Source organism: Pinus tabuliformis, chromosome 6 (assembly GCF_031772625.1).
Source record: "Pinus tabuliformis cultivar Carrire ecotype Pingquan chromosome 6, CPIR1, whole genome shotgun sequence".
Taxonomy (NCBI): Eukaryota; Viridiplantae; Streptophyta; class Pinopsida; order Pinales; family Pinaceae; genus Pinus; species Pinus tabuliformis.
The window spans coordinates 1,867,238,139-1,867,259,393 of record NC_142292.1 but is presented as its reverse complement, the minus strand read 5'-3'; the positions used below and the strand labels follow the sequence as shown (position 1 = coordinate 1,867,259,393).

General features: G+C 38.1%; 1 protein-coding gene across 1 annotated transcript in view; it reads right to left on the bottom strand.

The window, feature by feature from the left end:
* Positions 1-10,217: 10,217 nt before the first annotated feature.
* LOC149266582 (uncharacterized) overlaps positions 10,218-21,255 on the bottom strand; it is a 92,044-nt gene continuing 81,006 nt past the window's right edge. The window contains exons 5-6 of the mRNA XM_089408704.1: positions 14,526-15,841; positions 10,218-14,433 (exon numbers count right to left, since the gene is read on the bottom strand). Coding sequence (XP_089264830.1) covers positions 10,218-14,433; positions 14,526-15,841 — 5,532 coding nt within the window. The remainder of the gene's footprint in view (positions 14,434-14,525; positions 15,842-21,255) is intronic.

The window sequence follows — 21,255 nt, the reverse complement described above, 5'->3', positions numbered from 1 at the left end:
TGCTACATGTCTCTGCTTGAGGTTGGCATATAAAGTCCGGTTTGCCTATGTCGTCTTTACTCTTGGCCTCTGTACAGTGGCTTGGTTCACGAGCGCGGGAAAGTGGGAGAATGGTGAAGAAAGGGGGCCCGACTTTAGTAGATATGATGAAGTCTCAACATCGCAGTGGAGCCTTGGGTCAAGGTGGAATAGGTAGAAGACAGTAGGAAGATAACGGAAAAGATGTAGATCCATCTTCAGATCGAACTGAGCGGTAGATGACTGCACGACAAAGAACTGAACGACAGGAGACTGCGCGACAGGTGACTGCGGGGCAGGTGACTACGTGGTAGATGACTGCATGATAGGGGACTGCGCCACAGGGGATAGTGTGGCATGGGACTGTGTGGAAGATGGGTCGAAAAAAAAATTATGAGAATCTTCAGGCCACAGTCAAGGCTTACTGCGAAAGGACCTCGACACAGGTGAAACAATTGATTGTGAACTGGGAGGCAAAGTTGAATTCGCAAGCTAAGCTGGAACTTCCAGTCGAAGACTGGGGGGAACTAATCACGGACCCTAGGTACACAAGTGACCATCTCACCTTGTTCATACAGTCCATTCATCTTTACTGGTTAATGAAGTGCATAGTGGCCAAAGCAATGGCTGCGACCACCAATAGAGTGGTGCACAATGACGTCGAGTCGGGTCTACAAGACATTCAAAATGAGCTCCAGCTTATCCAATGTCAGTTGCAGAACTAGAACGACGCTCTGGGCTGCATCAAGCAACATATCCCATGTCTGCCACAAACTGAATTACCAGGATCAAATGCTAAAGATCCTAGTCAGGTGGAATAGTTGGATGATTAGTGGATCGAAGATATGACTGTTAATTTTAAATTTTTTTGGATGTTTATGTCGGGTAACATTTATGTTTTCAGTCTGATGTTTATTAGTTGGTTTCTAGACTATCGACCTTATAAGGCTTGGCTGAAAAGGCTCAAACTATTTATGTTTTGGATGGCTTATAATGCAATTCGATGGCCAACAAATCTGGTTTCCCACTGGGTAGGTTGAAACCACTGAAAGAGTCATATATTTTTAACCTACCTATTTATAGATAAATGAATGAAAGGTACTGCCAAGCTTACAAAAAAATACCAAAATATAATATTAATTAATTTATATCAATATAAAAATATATTATATAATAACAATTTATTGTTTAATTTTTTTTTTAAATAATAATATTCATGTTAAAAAAATGTATATAGCAATTATTTAGTTTAGTTCATTCAATTATTATTATTATTATTTTTAATGCTATAAATTATTTTTTATATAAGAGGCATGTACTAAACAAAAATGTTGCATATTATACTTGTTTATATTTTTATTGATAAAATTACCAAATATTGCAACAATTTTTGTCCAATCATCTTATTGTAAATGGATGCCCATATGGTAGAAGATAATTCATAATTTTGAAAACTTATATTCATGTGACAAGATTGTGCATATTTTTTAATAACCTCTTTTACTTATTAGGTGTAAAATAATTTTTTACTTTTATTTATTATTATATAAATATAAATTTATTATTTACCTCATATATAAATATTATACTATTTTATATAAATTATGAAAAACTTTAAATATTTATTTCAAATTTATAAAATATTATCTAAATATACATATTTCATATTACACAATTTTTAAAATTTTATTATTAGAAGTTAATTCATAATTTTGGAAGTTTTAATTTCTTAAGAAAATAGAAATTCATTTTACTTATTACTAATTAATCATGTAAATTAAATAATTTGGTAAATATCCATAAATATTAAAACCCTTATATTATAAACATCTTATATTACTAAAATTTAAAAATAAAATAAAAACTAAGTAAATTATAACTTTATTTTAAATTACATTAATATTGATTGTAAAAAGAATTAATATAAATATTAAACATATATATAAGTAAAAAAATGTAATAATATAAATTTATCCATCTAGATTTATTCTCATTTTACTATAGATATTTTTATCTATCTTGATCTACTCTCAATTTACTATGGAGATTTTTAATTTGTAAATAAATTTTGTTACAATATTATGGGTCAATACCATCACTTATCACATGCAGAAAAATAAAAAATAACTCTATATAACACTTGTTCATATAACATATTTTTAATTAATCAATTTAATTAAAATAGCAAAAAAGACATGACTACTTTGAAATAAATCTTAATCTTTGATTTGTGTATAGATCTAAAAATATTTTTGGAAGGTAAATTTCTTCCATCCATATTATTAATAATTAAAATTAAAATTATAAAAACAAATAAACATATCTATTAACATAATTATTCTATAAATTTATAAATTAACTTTCAATTATTATTATATAAATTTAAATATATAAATAAAACATAATTACAAATACAAATCAAATAAAAATACACTTTCATAAACTTTAAAATAATATTTAATGTTTACATAATTAAAATACAATGCACATATATGATGATACATGATTGAATTTCTAAATAATAAGAGTGCAAAAACATTAAGATTATAGGGATCCGTGAAATCCGTGTGGAATATAGGGATGACAAATCACGCGTGGAAAGATAAGGAATTTGGGGTGTACAACATCCAATCAAAAATATATTTCAGGGATTGTAGGTAGGTCATACCTCCTGCTCACAAACCGGAACTTCATCTGACAACGCGTGGAACAACTGTCAGCACTTATCCTTCTCAGCCACGAGTCACTTAATGGGCATCATTTTATTTATTTATTTATGACATTTATAAATATAATGTAAAATATTATTATGGATTTTTTATATAAATATAGTGTAAAATATTATTATACATTTTTTTATGGATAAGAAAATTTATCATCATTTAGTTGTCAAACCAACAAGAAGTATAATTATTTTTGGCTGTATTCATCATTTTTATTCAAAGAAAACCGTTAGCAAGGGGGCAGGGTTTCACTCCCACCAATGCGTCTAAGGACGGGGTTTCACTCCCGCAGATGCCTCTAGATCTTGGAGCATATTCCAAGCCCATCATTATGTATTCTTATAATTTAAATATTATTTATCCATTAAAATTTTTAATTTCAAAATATTAACAAATAATATTACTACAAAATAATTAATAAATATTTTAAAATTTAAATAATGTTCTTAATTGATTTAAACTAATATTTTTATTATTAAACATTAGTTTATTTGGTATTGTAAAAATATAAAATAAAACTAATACAATGTTTTATGTTCAAATTTCTAACCATATATTGAGGACCAAGATTGTTCACCTAAACAATTATAGTGGTAACCCTAAAAATTGCCCTCATATGAGGAGAGTACAAAATCAGGTTATAGACTCATCTAAACACACATATAAATATCAAATGCAAATATATAAAAAACATTTTAAAAACTTACTTAAACACAAATTTGTGACTAAAATTTCAACAAATTTAATATATCACATATAATTATCAAATACAAATATAGAAAGAACTTACTTAAAAACAAATTTGTGACTAAATTTCAACATAAATTAAATTCCAACGAATTTAATATACAAGGAGTTTTTGGATTAATTTAATGTTCATTTTTTAAAATATGTATTTATTTCATTTTTAAACCATTTAATTATTCATTCTTTTCCATAAATATGAGAAATCGTTACAAATTTGTTTTCTTAAAATTATTATACATTATCTTTATATAATTTTTTTGTATCACTTTTTTTTCCAAGAAAAATATGTTAAATTTGGCAACAGGGCCAAACTTCATTTTGGACAACTCATATGAGGTCGCTGATATTTTTATTGGATTCCTCTCTCCGAGAGGTGTAGGATTGATGTAAAGACCATCCCATTCTTACATGTACAAATGGAATTATCAATTTATTTTGATTATGGATAAATTGTCAAGGTCGGCAAGCAAAGTCATGTAGGCTCAGAAGCCTAACAATCACGTCTATTCATCCTCAACGTTGCATATAAATACATGGTGCCTCCTCCTCATTTGGACACTTCATTTACTCACACATCTCTCTTGATTGGGTACAGATTCCTAAGGCCTCTCTCTCTCCACACATGCGAAGAAGACACTGTTCTTTTGTTGTCCATGCATTGAACAACGTTGACCATCTTTGACTACAGTTTTGTGTGGGGAATTTCTGTTTGGGCAGGCCACATTCCTAGGCATGAAATCCAAGTCTGTTTGACCAGCGTTGACTGTGCTAGGGCTTGCTGCTGTGTTGAATTTTGTTGACCAGATGTGACTGGACATTTTCGGATTTTTTTGGGTTGATTTCACTTGTTGTTGGAGGCTGAGTTGACTGAGTTTGACAAAGCTGTTTTGGAGGTCAAAATCTGTCCTGTTGACCAACGTTGACTTTCTAGTTAGGGCTTTCTATGTCTGTTGTTTGGCTGGTTAGATTTCACTGTGATTGGGGAAGTGAATATTGTATATTGTACTCTCTCTATGCTGAACTTTTGAAGAATTATAAGAATTGATCAAGGGTTCCCCACATTGGGGTTTGTCCCTAGCTGGTGTCATATCATGTGTCCTCTTGTCTTGGCTTGTCTTCTACTGTTATTGTTTATGTTCTCTCTACATTTTACTATCATGATGATGTGATTTCTAAACTGTATATTGATATTGGGCTAATAGAAGTAAAATTACTCTTAGCATAGAACATACCATTGTTAAGTAAAATTAACACGGTATCAGAGGTGATGTGAAGAGAAAGCCCAAGCAAGAGTGGGAATAGCAATCACTAAGTGGAGGAATCACTGATCAAGTACAAGATTCAATGGCCTCCACATCCTACTTCAAGTCCGATGATACGCTTCATGATAAGTCTGATTATCATGCATGGAAGATGTCTCTTGATTTGACAATAGAAGAGCAAGATGTTATGGATTATGTGCAAGGAAAGATTTCGAAACCTCCTTCAAATCACCAGCTGCTGCTAAGACAAAGTACAAGAAGGGTGAAGTCAAAGCCAAGAAGATCATCAAGGATTCTATTCATAAGCATTTAGTTTCTTACATCTCCGATTTGAACACATCAAAGGAGATATATGACAGGTTGGTTGGCATGTTCAAATCTAGCAATGAAAACCAAATTATTTTCCTCAAGAACAAGCTAAAGGATATAAAGAAAGGAAGAAATGAAGATATTCAATCTTACTTCACGAGGATTACTGAGATAAAAAATGATCTTCTTTTGATTGGAGAAGCTATTGGTGATAATGAGCTTACTCTCATTGCCCTTGGAGGACTCCCTCGTGAATAGCACGTGTTCAACACTACTATTAACAATGACATGATTCCAGGTTTTGAAGAATTGCTGACTAGATGTTCTCAAGAAGAAACAAGGATGATGGAACTAGATATGCCTTCAAATAGGAATGATCCTACTGCATTCTCTGCTCATGCTAAAAGGAAGAACAATGCAGGTTCAAAGAAGCAATGTCAAGGAAGGTCGGGTTTCAAAAATGGAAGGAAGGGAAGATGCTTCATTTGCAACAAGCTTGGTCACTATGCTAGCGAGTGTCTTAATAGAAGGAATACACCTCATGATGATGACAACTATAACAACAACAATTTCAGGGCAACAACAACAATCAAAGGAATGGCAGATTCAACAACCAAGGAAAAAGGAATGCTCTCGCTCCTCATAAAGGAAATGGTCGCCCTCCCAAGAGATCAAGAAACACCAGGTATGATGAATCTAATGTTGTTGATAAAAAGCAAAAATAATTCTATCTTATATATGCCCTCTCTACTGCATCTCCTCTGGACACTTTAGGAAACTGGTTGATTGATAGTGGTGCCTCAAGGCACTTCATTAGTTATAATGAAGCTCTTTCAAATTTGATTGAAAATGACACAAATTTGGAAATTATCCTTAGAGATAATGCCACCTATCCTGTAAAGCGAGTTGGGAATATTACTCTTCAATTGAATCAAGGTAACACCATTCATCTATAAGAAGTACTATAAATACCCGATATAAAGAAGAACCTGTTATCTATCTCATCGATGGAGGACAAAGGATTTAAGGTGGCATTCATCGATGGAAAGGTACGTGTGTGGAATAAAAATTTCAATGATGCATTTACACTTTGCTTCAAGGTTGATAACCTATATAAAGTTGGAGGAAGCCCATTGGGAGATATGTCTTGCGACACATCATTTCAATCCGAATTACGACACCAGAGGTTTACGCATCTACATTATAAGGCTCTACTTGATATGAGGAATATGGTGACAAATATGCCCCAAAATAAAGTAGAACATGAAGGTGTTTGTCAGGGGTGTGCCGAAGGAAAGCATACAAGGGGACCATTCCCCTCAAGTGATAGCAAGACTACTGACATATTGCAATTGATTCATTCTAATCTATCTAGTGCGATGCTCGTTAACTCATTAGGAATATATTTATATTATGATATCTTTATGGATGATTTCTCTCGCAAGACTTGGATATATTTTTTGAAGAAGAAGGACGAAGTATTTTCATGGTTCTGTTCTTTCATAGCTTTGGTCAAATATCAAATCGGGAAGAAGATCAAAATATTGAGGACCGATAATGGAATCGAATATGAATCAAATGAGTTCAAAAATTATTGTAGAGAAGTTGGCATTAAGAGGGAGACTACTACCGCATATGCTCCTGAGCAAAATAGTGTTGCTAAAAGGAAGAACCGTTCTATCGTAGAAGCCACTCGTGCCATGTTTCATGCTCAAAGCCTTCCGAAGTTCTTATGGGTCAAAGCTGCAAACATCGCCCTGTATGTTCAAAATAGATGTCCTCATCAAGCGTTGGACTTCAAAACTTCCGAAGAAGTTTTCATTGGTAAGAAACCTAATGTTTCTCACTTTATAATTTTTGGTAGTCCCATATATTTTCATGTGCCAAAAGAAAAAAGAAGCAAATTGAATGCTTATGGGAAGAAAGGAACATTTGTGGGATACAGTGAAATTTCTAAGGCATATAGAATCTATATACCTGATCAAAGAGAAGTGGAGATAAGTCATGATGTCACCTTCGATGACGATGCTGCCCTTGGGAAGGTCAGTAACCTTCTTTTTCCAAAGAAGGACAAAGAAGAAAATTCAGGAAAGGGGAGAGATGGATTATAGCGTTGTTTTTCTCATGCATTATAGAGGAGAAATGAATTATAAGGAAGAAATAGATTATAGTTAAAAGGGAGAGAGTAAGAGGGAGAGTTGGAGCACTGAGCCAGTATACGTCTTCATATCGAAACCTTTTATCTCTGCATATCGAAACCTTTTATCTCTGCAGCATCAAAGAGAGCCTTCCTCCAATTTTGAATGGTGCTATAGTCATATCGAGGATGAGAATCAAATGTTCTCTTCTTTTCGAGCATTTGCAGGGATCGACAAATAGACTCTTTTTTCGTCCCGCGTTCACCATCGAAGATCTGCAGGCTCGACACCATAAAATACTGGAATAATTGTTGAGCGCGATTCGAACATGAGCAAGAGCTCCTCAAGACACCAATTTGAGTCTGCATATCGGGAGAGAAAATAGCAATATGCACCGAAGCTGTTCGAAGGACACTCTGGATTTGAGGAGTTATATTCTCTCCTCGCAATTCATTTTCATCGAGAAATACTCACAATCCTTCTTTGTTAATGTGGTCGTAGAGATGTTTGGCAAGCGTTTTCTTGGAGTCGGGACCCCTGTGGTTGATAAAGATATCAAAGACAAAGCTGCTGTTGGTGCGGGAGGATCCATATGAGGCGTATGCCATGGAAGAGAGAGTAGTTGCAATAACCTCAAGAGTCTCCTCCTCGTCTGGCTGATCTCTCAAACGGCAAAGTGGCTACCCGTTGATCTCTCTTTCTCAATACTCGCAATTGAGATTTATGTTGAGCAGATTTGTTGCCATTATATACAACAAATTTTGTTAATGGTCAGGTAACGTGGGCGTCTGATATCCATTTGTGGCCTTACATAATTTATGTGAATGCAGCGCATCTCTAAAATAAAATAAACCTTAAATTATTGCAAGTTGTCACTCAGTGCCATATACTTTGTCAAATAATTATTATTAAAATGATTTTTCATCTGACTTACTAGGCAGGTAGAGTTTGAAATTAATTATTTAAATTTTAATGGACATCGTTTCCTCACGAGTAATATTTATTATTGGTTATTATATAAAATGATTATAAATTAATTAATTTATTAAAAAAAAGGGTACGAGTGTAATAAATGAATTTGATGTCTTTAAACAAGTATGGGAGGAAGGGGCAATTCCTATTTCTTACCCTATAGGAATTTTAATGCGGCCTGACATGGGGCCGGTATAAGGCGATACAACACGCCGCTAGGTGATGAGAGAGAAAATAAAAATAGCGGCGTGTTGTATCGCCTTATACCGGCCCCATGTCAGGCCGCATTAAAATTCCTATAGGGTAAGAAATAGGAATTGCCGGAGGAAGGTAGGTTGAAGGAAGGTGACGAAAGCCCGCAGTAACCGAGGCGAGATTTGATGGGGGACCGCCATTTTAGAGTTAGCAGCAATACAAAAGACGTGGAAACCGACAGACGTGGTGACGATAGAGGCAGGAAAGTGCCAGTTGTGCACTATCTATTATTATTTTTTATTACTATTTTTAAATATTTAAATTTATTTATTGGGTGTGGTTTTTTATTTAACAACCCTCACCGAATGTAATTAAACAAGTGTTGGAAGAAGGTAGGTCACGGAAGCCAACAGGAGCCGAGGCGAGATTTGATTGCGCGACCGCCAATTTAGAGTTAGCAGCAGTAGAAAAGACGTGGAAACTGACAAGCGTGGTGACGATAGTGGCAGGAAAGTGCCAGTTGTGCACTGTCTACAACTGGTATCCAAAACCGTTGCAGCCGGTAAAACGTTGCACAGCAGATTCGATGAAATGAGTGAGGTTTAGGGTATAGGAGTGAGTCAAATCCGTGTGGAATATGGGGATGGCAAATCACGCGTGGAAAGATAAGGAATTGGGGGTGTACAACATCCAATCAAAAATATATTTCAGACATTGTAGGTCGTTCGTACCTCCTGCTCACGAACTGGAAATTCATTTTACAACGTGTGGAACAACTTTCAGCGCTTATCCTTATCCTTCTCAGCGACCAGACATTATTTTATTTATATATCATTGTGTATTTTTTTATAAATATATGTAAATTATTATTATGTATTAGTTATTTTTAGTTGTTATATGTGAATGTAGGTTGATTAATCACTCTTCTTTATTCAAGGAAAACTATTTTGCCACTTAAAATAACTCATTTGTGGTATGTTAAGGGACAGGCTTTCATCCCGCCAGATGCCTCTAGATTTTGAGTTGTTAACTTGTTTTTTTAAGTCAAAGAAAATAAACTCTTAACCAAGCATTTAGCGCATACCCCAGGCCCATCAATATATATTCTTTTAATTTAAATGTTTGTATATATTGTTTATCCATTAAAATATATAATTTCTAAATATTAACAAAAGAATATTATTAAAAAACTATGCTATTAACTATAAATATATAATATCATTAAAAAATTATAATATTATTTAAAAATAATTAATAAATATTTTAAAATTTAAATAATGTTATTAATTAATTTAAACTAATATTTTTATTATTAAACATTAGTTTATTTGGTATTGTAAAAATATAAAATAAAACTAATACAATGTTTTATGTTCAAATTTCTAACCATATATTGAAGTCCAAGATTGTTCACCTAAACAATTATAGTGGTAACAATAAAAATTGCCCTCCAGATAGTACAAAACCATGTTATAGACTCATCTAAACACACACATATAATTATCAAATGCAAAAAAAAAAAAAAAAAAAAAAAAAAACTTAAACACAAATTTGTGACTAAAATTTCAACAAATTTAATATATCACATATAATTATCAAATGCAAATATATAAAAAACTTACTTAAAAACAAATTTGTGACTAAAATTTCAACATATTTAATATATGTGGAATTAAATTCCAACAAATTTAATATACAAGGAGTTTTTGGATTAATTTAATGTTCATTTTTTTTTTTTTAACTAAAACGGTTGTGTATTTTATTGATATGTTAGAAATAGATAGGGACTTTGCCTAGGCAGCCCTGCTTACATGATTGAAGTCCTGCTTTTGCTTCCTTTAGAAAGGAGCTGTTCACAAGTGATGATATAGAATTTCCCCATTTACATTTAAGATTCCTTTGTTGAGAGTGCTGCCCAAGTTCGCCATACAATCTGCTTCCTTGTTGGAGTTTCTGAGTATATGATAAAATTTGCATGAGTCAAAACTCTGTAGAACCGTCTTCAGTCTGTCCAATATTTTGTTGAGCCCTACATTGTTAAAGTATTCCTCTCTGATTAGTTTTTTGATTAAAATTTCTGAGTCTCCGAAGACTTGAATATCTTTGGCACTTTTCTCTCTTGCAATGTGACATGCCTTTAGCAGCCCCAAAATCTCCGCTTGGTTGTTTGTTTTCTCTCCGAGACCCCATGCAAAGGAAACAGTGGGGAGTCCTTCCACAAAGTAGATAATCCCGCCTGCACCTGCTGCTCCAGGATTCCCTTTAGACGCTCCATCGAAGAATATGGTAGTTACATTTTGCGCCCTCCACCAACTTTGAAAGATGTCATCAGTCTCTCTTTTTCTCCATTCCAGGTTTGCTTTCAGTGGTGAGGTTCTATAATTTCGGGGCAGCGGATCTATAGCAAGCCACCTTTTTTCTTCTGGCCTGAGAAGGGGGTCTTCTTTGTTGTATTGCTGCTGAGCCGCTTCCAACAGAAGGGCCTTAGCTTTTGCTGCAACCTGATGCGGGGAGTACTGCGTTTCTTTAAAGATCTGCTGATTTCTGGTTAACCACAGTTGCCAGCAAACAAACTTTGGCAACGCTATCCATATCCTGCGCCAAAATGATTTGGGGAAGATACCTTTGGGGTAGCTAGCACACCAAGTCGCGAACAGCTCAGGGACTGAGGTTTGCTGTGGGAGAATGATCTGGAACTCGTCGAGAAGGAGTCCCCACACCTTCTTGGCAAAGGCGCATTCAAGAAACAAATGCTGTGCAGTTTCTGACTGACATCTACAGAGAGCGCATCTATAGGGCCCTTCATACTTTCTTTTTATCAGATTGTCCCCTGTCAATAACTTGTTGTGTACCAAGGTCCAGAAGAAAAAATTAATTTTTGGTAGCGCTAATGGCTCCCAAATCTGCTTCCAAAAGGCTGGAGTATGTTGGCTGTTCCTTTTTCCCTGAAGAGACTTATATCCCTCTGCTGAGGTGTATTTTCCAGACTTTCCCCAACCCCATCGATCCTTTTTGAATCTGCTGTCTGGGGTGGCGTCTTCTAACAGGTTCTCAAGCTGAATCTGTTGATCCTTTAGGCGCTCAGGGACTCCGTGGAAGTCCCATTTTAGCCATTCTCCACGTTCATCCCAACTTGCCAGATCATATACTCTGTTGACTCCTGCTCTTTCCAGCCAATTTCTTAGCTCTGCAATATCCTCTCTTTCCGCCAGCGGATCTTTCCCCATAATTCGATCCTTCCATAGCTGTGTGGACTTACCATTTCCGGGTATTCTGTACATGTGGTTTTTGAAGAATTCGCTACTCTTGCAACATAGCCTCCATACCTGCGAGCTGGCCGCTGTGGACTGTATTTGCATTTTCCTTATCGCCTCTTTGTCTGAGTATTTAGACTGTAATATTATGCTGATAGGATGTGAGGGTTCACTTATAATTTTCCACAGCAGTTTGCCGCCCAGCGATTTGTTGATGAAGGAGGGGTCCCTTATTTGAAGACCACCCTCATCTATTGGCCTCTTGACCGTTTCCCATTTAACTAAGTGCAACTTTCTTTCGTTTCCTTTCCCGCCTTGCCATAGGAAGTTCCTGATCAGGGTTGCTATCTGGTCAGTGACAAATTTGGGGGCGAGGAGAAATGCTGATTGATATATGGGAAGAGCTGACAGCTGCGTTTTTATAAGAATGGATTTGCCTCCTTTTGTTAACCAATAACCGCCCCAGTTTGTGATTTTGGATTTAATTTTGCTGATTATATGAGTCCAAAAACATCTCTTGTTTGCTCCAGAGGAAATGGGAAGGCCAAGATATCTGAAGCTGTCCCACTTGGCCTGGCCTTTGAACCCGAGTATCCTCGAAATGTTGGAGATCTCTTGCTGTTCCGCATTCCAGCTGTATATTTCACTTTTGCTCTCATTGATAAGAGCTCCAGTAACCCTGCAGTAACTTTTCAGTACATTGTCAAATGCTTTCGCTATTCTGGTGGAAACACCTCCGAGGAGCAGAGAATCATCCGCGAAGAGAGCATGATTTAAGGGTGTTGATGCCTCGGAAGGTTTGAGACCCGGTAGGGAGCCAGTGGATTTTTCAACTGCTAACTTCCTGCTTAGAGAGTCTGCCATGAGAATATACAGGAAGGGGGAGAGAGGGCAACCCTGCCTAATGCCCCTTTGAGCTTGGAAGAAGTTGGTGGGACGTCCATTGACAAGAGGGGCAATCCACGGGGTTTCTATGCATGCTTTGATAAGCTGGACAAAGTGCTGAGAGAAACCAAAAGAGAGCAGGACTTTACATAGAAACAAACGATTTACTCTATCGAATGCATTTGCCATATCGAGTTTGATCAACATACCTTTCTCGCCCCGTTGTTTGCTTGAGTGAATAGTTTCCTGGACCTGAATGACGTTGTCCATAATATATCTGCCTTCCACAAATCCGCCTTGGTTGCTGGAGATCAGTTTTTTGAGCAAAGGCTTGAGTCGATTTGCTAGGAGCTTGGCTATGATTTTGTAAGAAGCGTTACACAACGATATTGGCCTGAATCTTGCAAAGGTTTCTGGATTGGATTCCTTTGGGATTAAAGCTAGGAAGGTGGATTTGATACCTCCTCCTATTTTAGCTTTTATCATAAATCCTTTGATCATTTTGAGGAGGTCAGTTTTGATAACTTCCCAGCAAGATTGATAAAAATGGATAGAGAATCCATCGGGCCCAGGGGCCTTATCGGCTTCCATTGACCAGATCACTTGGATGACCTCCTCGGTTGTAATAGGTCTGCATAGGACTGTATTTTCTTCATCATTGACAAGCTGGGGAATATTAGAAAGAAAGTCATTGATTTCCCCCTCTTCAGCTTGAGTTCCAATATTATATAAATTCCTAAAATGTGCCTCAGCTGCGACTTTCACCTGGTCAAACCCTTTGCAGACCTGTCCCTCCATGGTTTTAATTTCCGCTATATGGTTCCGAGATAGTCTAGCTCTGTATTGTTTGTGGAAATAAGACGTGTTCCGGTCCCCTGCCTTTAGCCATAAGCTCCTAGACTTTAATCTCCAATACTCTTCTTCAACTCGGAAGGCTTGATAGGTAGAGCGTTGTGTTTTGACTTCCTCCTCCAGTAGTTCAGCTGTTATATCTTTATTCTCCATTTCCATTTGCATTGTGTGCAGCCTCTGAGTTGCTTCTTTCCTTTGGTTGGTTGGATTGGGTGCAGGCTTTTTAATCCACTCCTTCAACGCCTGTTTTGTTGCCTTCATCTTCTGCTCCCATATGTAGCTGGGGGAACCTATAATGGCCTTGTCCCATGCATCTTTCACTGTTTCGAAAAAACCCGGCTTCTCAATCCACAGAGGGCTGAATCGGAAGGGAATGGGTCCCAAATCTTCCTCGTCCTCTAAAAGCAGCTGTATTGGCTTATGGTCCGAGGTCAATTTGGGCAAAATTTTGGAGCTGGCGATCTTTTTGTTCATCAAGAGTCCGCTTTGGATCATAAATCTGTCCAGCCGGGCAGAGATTTGTTCCGACCCGACCCGATTATTCGTCCATGTATAGAGCCCATGTACTGGAGGGAAGTCTAAGAGATCCCAGTTCTGTACGATCTCCTCCACCGTGGCCAGCATGGGATCTCTTGAACTGGAGCCTCCCCTCTTCTCCTTAGGCTTCAGAACTATATTTAAGTCTCCCGCAATGATAATATTGTTTGGGGACTGCTGTTCTAGGTAAGTTGTTAAAGAATACCAGCATTCTCTTTTTTCTGCATAATTTACCGGAACATATAAATTGAAGAGAGAGACATTCAACTTACTTACTTTGTGCGTCAAATCTGTGTAGATCCAGTGCTGAGTTTCATGGTATTTATTGAGCTGAAATGTGCTATCTGACCAAAGAGTGGCCAATCCTCCGGAGGTTCCCCTTGCGCTTACTGCCTTGCCTGTATTTTTGTTCCATTTTAGTCTACTGGTTTCTAGAAGGGAATGCCCTTCAATTTTGGTCTCTTGGAGCATGAGGATGTCTGTGGGTTCAGCTTTAAGAAGGTCCTTTACTGCTTCTAGTTTTGCAGGGCTCCCCAACCCTCTACAGTTCCAAGAGACAAATTTCATTATTTACCTATTGAGGGGGTGGGACCTCCCTTGGAAGGTCTCGGCCTGTTGTTCCGCCCAATGGACATTTCTATGGTTGCTTGGCTCCCTTGGGTTTTAAGTCTCTCGGCCTCTTCTTCTCTCTTTTCTTTCCGGGATTTCCTGCCAGCTCTTTTGGTAGGACGCTCGTAGGCTTCATCTTCTGATGTTTCTGAACTTTCCATTGCTTTTTTCCTTGTTATATCTGCATATGAAGGGTTGGGCGAACTGCCCTGAGTAGCTTCGACCTGCTTTTCTTTCTCACTTTCTTTGCTTGGAGGGGGGATTTCTACATGCACCAGGTCTTCATGCTCCAGATCTGTTGGGTTGATCTGTGCACTTGATGTCCCTTGTACGTTTGCTTCCTCTTCTTGGATGATTTTGGAGCTGCTTGGCATCCCTGTTTCCTCTTCCTGGATGGGTTTTGAGCTGCTTGTCGTCCCTGTTATCCTTCCTTTGCTAGGGCCTTTTTTTGGATTTGTTGTTTTCTGAACTAGGGTCCATTGTTCCTCTTTTTGTCTGTCTGTTTGCTCTTCTGCCTTCTTCTTACAGTGCTTCGCGAAGTGTCCATGTTCATGGCAGTGTCTACATTTGAACGGAAGCTGTTCATAGTCCAGTTCTTGAATGTGCTCCCAGCCTGCTACTGTAAGTTTGATTGCTTCCGGTAGCCCCTCCTCCAGATCGACTTCAACACATATTCGAGCGCATGAATACTGATCTTTTCTTACAGCTCTGTCAATGTATTTACCCAAAGCATTGCCAATGTTTTCAAGGGATTTTTGGTTCCAGCAGTGGAGAGGCAAGTGGGGAAGTCTCACCCATACTGGAACTGCTGAGGGGACATCCTGGGTAGGGTCGAAGTCAGGGGACCATTTATTCAGGTACAGGCCTTGCGGTCCCATAAAATATGGCCCATTTCTAAATATTAGGCTTCTGTCTTCCGGATTATCGAACACAAAGACGAAGTATCCTTTCCCGACGAAGTAGCTTTTCACACCCTCCTTGATCAGGGGGCTCCAGTTTCTCTGAGCCCAATCTTCTACTGACTTTGGTGAAGGCCAGAGGCCTGTGAACTGTCCAATAAGACCTCTCTCTGCCAGGTTTAGAGCTGCTTTACACGTCTCTTCCTCTGAAAGGGCGACTGTAGGGATCTTATCCATCCTCTTGATGAATTTTTGTTGGGCCACCGATGGGGCTCTCTTCGAACAGGCTTCGATCATTGCTTTGAATGCTAGGACCTCCGAAGGGGGGAAGCGCCCCCATTGGAGTCCATATTCTCCGTTAAAGAGCTCCTCAATCTGAACGCGGGGTCGCAGCAGCCTCTGGGGCGCAGATCTGCGGAATAGCAGGAGGGAGCAGGCCCTCTGCAGCAGCCAGGGGCCGAACGGCCAACAACTTTACGCAGCGCCGGCTAGGTCAGGGCCGCAGCGAGCGAAAAAACATGAATTCCTACAATTTAATGTTCATTTTTTAAAATAGGTATTTATTTCATTTTTAAACCATTTTATTATTCATTCTTTTTATAAATATGAAAAATAGTTATAAATTTGTTTTCTTAAAATTATTATACTTTCTTTATATAATATATAATTTTTTGTATCACTTTTTTTTCCAAGAAAAATATGTTAAATTTGGCAACTAGGGCCAAACTTCATCTTGGACAACTCATATGAGGTAGCTGATATTTTTATTGGATTCCTCTCTCCGAGAGGTGTAGGATTGATCTAAAGATCATCCCATTCTTACATGTACAAATGGAATTATGAATTTATTTTGATTATGGACAAATTGTCAAGGTCGGCAAGCAAACTCATGTAGGCTCAGAAGCCCAACAGTCACCTCTATTCATCCTCAACGTTGCATATAGATACATGGTGCCTCCTCCTCATTTGGACACTTCATTCACTCACACATCTCTCTTGATTGGGTATGGATTTCTAAGGCCTCTCTCTCTCCACACGTGCGAAGAAGGCACTGTTCTTTTGCTGTCCATGCGTTGAACAACAATGACCATCTTTGACTGCAGTTTTGTGTGGGGAATTTCTGTTTGGGCAGACCACAGTTCTAGGCACGAAATCCAAGTCTGTTTGACTAGCGTTGACTATACTAGAGCTTGCTGCTGCGTTGACATTTGTTGACTAGACTTTTTCGGACTATTTTTGGGCTGATTTGACATGCTGTTGGAGGCCGAGTTGACCGAGTTTGACCAAGTTGTTTTGGAGGTCAAAATATGCCTTGTTGACCAACGTTGACTTTCTGGTTATGACTTTCTATTTATGTTGTTTGATTGATCAGATTTCATTGTGATTGGGCAAGTGAATATTGTATATTGTACTCTCTCTCTATGTTGAACTTTTGAAGAATTATAAGAATTGATCAAGGGTTTCCTCACATTGGCATTTGTCCCTGGCTGGTGTCATATCATGTGTCCTCTTGTCTTGGCTTGTCTTCTACTATTATTGTTTATGTTCTATATGCATTTTACTATCATGATGATGTGATTTCTAAACTGTATATATTGATATTGGGCTAATAAAGAAATAGAAGTAAAATTACTCTTAGCATAGAACATACCATTGTTAACTAAAATTAACATGGTATCAGAGGTGAGGTGAAGACAAAGCCCAAGCAAGAGTGAGAAGAGCAATCACTAAGAGGATCAATCACTGATCAAGGACAAGATTCAATGGCCTCCACATCCTACTTCAAGTCTGATGATAAGCTTCATGATAAGTCTGATTATCATGCATGGAAGATGTCTCTTGATTTGACAATAGAAGAGTAAGATGTTATGGATTATGTGCAGGGAAAGATTTCAGAACCTCCTTCAAATCACCGGCTGCTACTAAGACAAAGTACAAGAAGGGTGAAGTCAAAGCCAAGAAGATCATTAGGGATTCTATTCATAAGCATTTAGTTGCTTACATCTCTGATTTGAACACATCAAAGGAGATATATGACAGGTTGGTTGGCATGTTCAAATCTAGCAATGAAAACCAAATTCTTTTCCTCAAGAACAAGCTGAAGGATATAAAGAAAGGAAGAAATGAAGATATTCAATCCTACTTCATGAGGATTACTGAGATAACAATCCTACTTCATGAGGATTATTGAGATAAAAAATGATCTTCTTTCGATTGGAGAAGCTATTGTTGATAAGGAGCTTACTCTCATTGCCCTTGGAGGAATCCCTCATGAATAGCACGTGTTCAACACTACTATTAACAACGACATGATTCTAGGTTTTGAAGAATTGCTGACTAGATGTTCTCAAGAAGAAACAAGGATGATGGAACAAGATATGCCTTCAAATAGGAATGATCCTACTACATTCTCCGCTCATGCTAAAAGGAAGAACAATGCAGGTTCAAAGAAGCAATGTCAAGGAAGGTCGGGTTTCAAAAATGGAAGGAAGGGAAGATGCTTCATTTGCAACAAGTTTGGTCACTATGCTAGCGAGTGTCCTAATAGAAGGGATACACCTCATGATGATGACAACCATAACAACAACAATTTCAGGGGCAACAACAATCAAAGGAATGGCAGATTCAACAACCAAGGAAAAAGGAATGCTCTCGCTCCTCATAAAGGAAATGGTCGCCCTCCCAAGAGATCAAGAAACACCAGGTATGATGAATCTAATGTTGTTGATAACAAGCAAAAATAATTCTATCTTATATATGCCCTCTCTACTGCATCTCCTCTGGACACTTTAGGAAACTGGTTGATTGATAGTGGTGCCTCAAGGCACTTCACCGGGTATAAGGAAGCTCTTTCAAATCTGATTGAAAATGATACAAATTTGGAAATTATCCTTGGAGATAATTCCACCTATCCCGTAAAGTGAGTTGGGAATGTTACTCTTCAATTGAATCAAGGTAACACCATTCATCTACAAGAAGTACTATATGTACCTGATCTAAATAAGAACTTGGTATCTATCTCAACGATGGAGGACAAAGGATTCAAGGTGGCATTCATCGATGGAAAGGTACGTGTGTGGAATAAAAATTTCAATGATGCATTTACACCTGGCTTTAGGGTTGATAGCCTATATCAAGTTGGAGGAAGCCCATTGGGAGATATGTCTTGCGACACATCACTTCAATCCGAATTACGACACCAGAGGTTTTCTCATCTACATTATAAGGCTCTACCCGATGTGAGGAAGATGTTGACAGATATGCCCGAATTTAAAGTAGAACATGAAGGTGTTTGTCAGGGGTGTGCCGAAGGAAAGCATACAAGGGGACCATTCCCCTCAAGTGATAGCAAGACTACTGACATATTGCAATTGATTCATTCTAATCTATCTGGTGCGATGCCCGTTAATTCATTAGGAGGATATCTATATTATGATATCTTTATGGATGATTTCTCTCGCAAGACTTGGATATATTTCTTGAAGAAGAAGGACGAAGTATTCTCATGGTTCTGTTCTTTCAAAGCTTTGGTTGAAAATCATACTGGGAAGAAGATCAAAATATTGAGGACCGATAATGGAACCAAATATGAATCAAATGAGTTCAAAAATTATTGTAGAGAAGCTAACATTAAGAGGGAGACTACTACCGCATATACTCCTGAGCAAAATGGTGTTGCTGAAAGGAAGAATTGTTCTATCGTAGAAGCCACTCGTGCCATGCTTCATGATCAAAGCCTTCTGAAGTTCTTATGGGTCGAAGCTGCAAACACCGTTGTGTATGTTCAAAATAGATGCCCTCATCAAGCGTTGGACTCCAAAACTCCTGAAGAAGTTTTCACTGGTAAGAAACCTGATGTTTCTCACTTTAGAATTTTTGGTAGTCCCGTATATTTTCATGTGCCGAAAGAAAAGAGAAGCAAATTGGATTCTTATGGGAAGAAAGGAACATTTGTGGGATACAGTGAAACTTCTAAGGCATATAGAATCTATGTGCCTGGTCAAAGAGAAGTGGAGATAAGTCATGATGTCACCTTCGATGACGATGCTGCCCTTGGGAAGGTTAGTAACCTTCCTCTTCCAAGGAAGGACAAAGAAGAAGATTCAGGAAAGCAGGGAGAATCGCAAGATGAGAAAATGTCTGATGTTGAAGAACCAATGGATCCCATTGATCCACCCCCTCATGAGCCCTCCTCCTCGAAAAGGAGGCCCTCATGGCTTAGGGAGACTCTCGAAGATGCTAAGAGATATGTTGCACCTAGTGGGACTTTTGTGAAACCAAGAAGCTGAATAGGTACCAAGGGTACTTAACTGAAATGAGCAACATTGTTCAATCTGAGCCTTGCACATTCGAAGAAGCTGCCAAACACCAAGTTTGGAAGGATGCAATGAACAAAGAGTATGAGTCGATTATGAAGAATGATGTCTAGGATGTGGTTCCTAGACCCAAGAAAAAATTTGTTGTCACCTCGAAATGGCTCTACAAGATCAAGCATGGAGCTGATGGAAGTGCTGAAAAGTTCAAGGCCAGATTCATTGCTCGAGGATTCTCTCAAAAGGAAGGTGTATATTATGATGAGATATTTTCACCGGTTTCCTACTACACCACTCGTTCGATCATTGCCCTTGTTGCCTTGCAAGCCTGATGGAATCTACACCAGATGGATGTCAAGACTGCCTTCTTGCATGGTTCACTTAAGGAGGAAGTCTATATAAAACAACCCGAGGGGTTCGAAGTTCAAGATCGTCAAACACATGTATGCAGGTTGAACAAAGCACTCTATGGGTTGAAGCAAGCACCTCGAGCTTGGTATGAGAGGATCGATATCTATCTAATGAAGTTGGGATTTACGAGAAGTGAAGTTGATCCAAATCTTTACTTTAAGGTTGAGAATGATAGACCTCTCATCTTGGTACTCTATGTGGACGATCTCTTTCTGATAGGTGCAGACCCTCTTATCAATCAATGTAAGAGGGAGTTGGCTTCTGAATTCGAGATGAAGGACCTAGGATTGATGCATTACTTCCTAGGGTTGGAGGTCTGACAAAAGCCAGGTGAGATTTTCCTTTCTCAAGGAAAATACATTGTAAAGATACTTGAAAGATTTGGGATGGTGGACTGCAAGTCCATGACTACTCTGATGGAACTTAACTTCAAGAAGTTATGCGGAAGTGATCCAAAATGGATCTAACATAGACTTCTAAGTCTAAAAATGTTCCTCACAGAGGAAAAATGAAAGTCAAAGGATGCTCTTGGAAATAGTCTCATTGCAGAGATCTCTTCATTCTGGATCTAATGCAATTTGAATGGGTGAAAACGGACTTCGGATGAAGAAGTTATTGTAAAAAAGAAAATTGCCCAATGTCCTTAGAAAAGGAGGCAATTTCTTATAAATGGGACTTAATGGAGAATATGCATTCCTTAAGGAAATGTCGCATCGGAAAGAGTTCAAAGGGAGGACTTAAGCAAAGGTGGAAGGACTCCCCGATCAGTGATCTCCGATATATCCCATCAGAGGAAGGCCTCATGCGATATCGGAACCCCGGGCTATTTACATATGCGATTAGCAATTGCGATATCGACGATCAACAATCGGGTCGCGCAAATACCAAGGGGCCATTACATGCGACATACGCTGATGCAATATGCCGATAGCGATAGTACCGATAGAGCGATCGACGATCGGCGAATCCCTGATACAAGGGTCGTTGCGACTTGCTACATGCGATTGCGATATGCGATCAGCGATCGGCGATTGGCGATCGGCGATCGACACAAAGGAGCCATGCTAATGCAACGTGCGATTGCAACATGCGATAAAGGCCAGACCCGATAAGGTTATGGACGCAATTTCA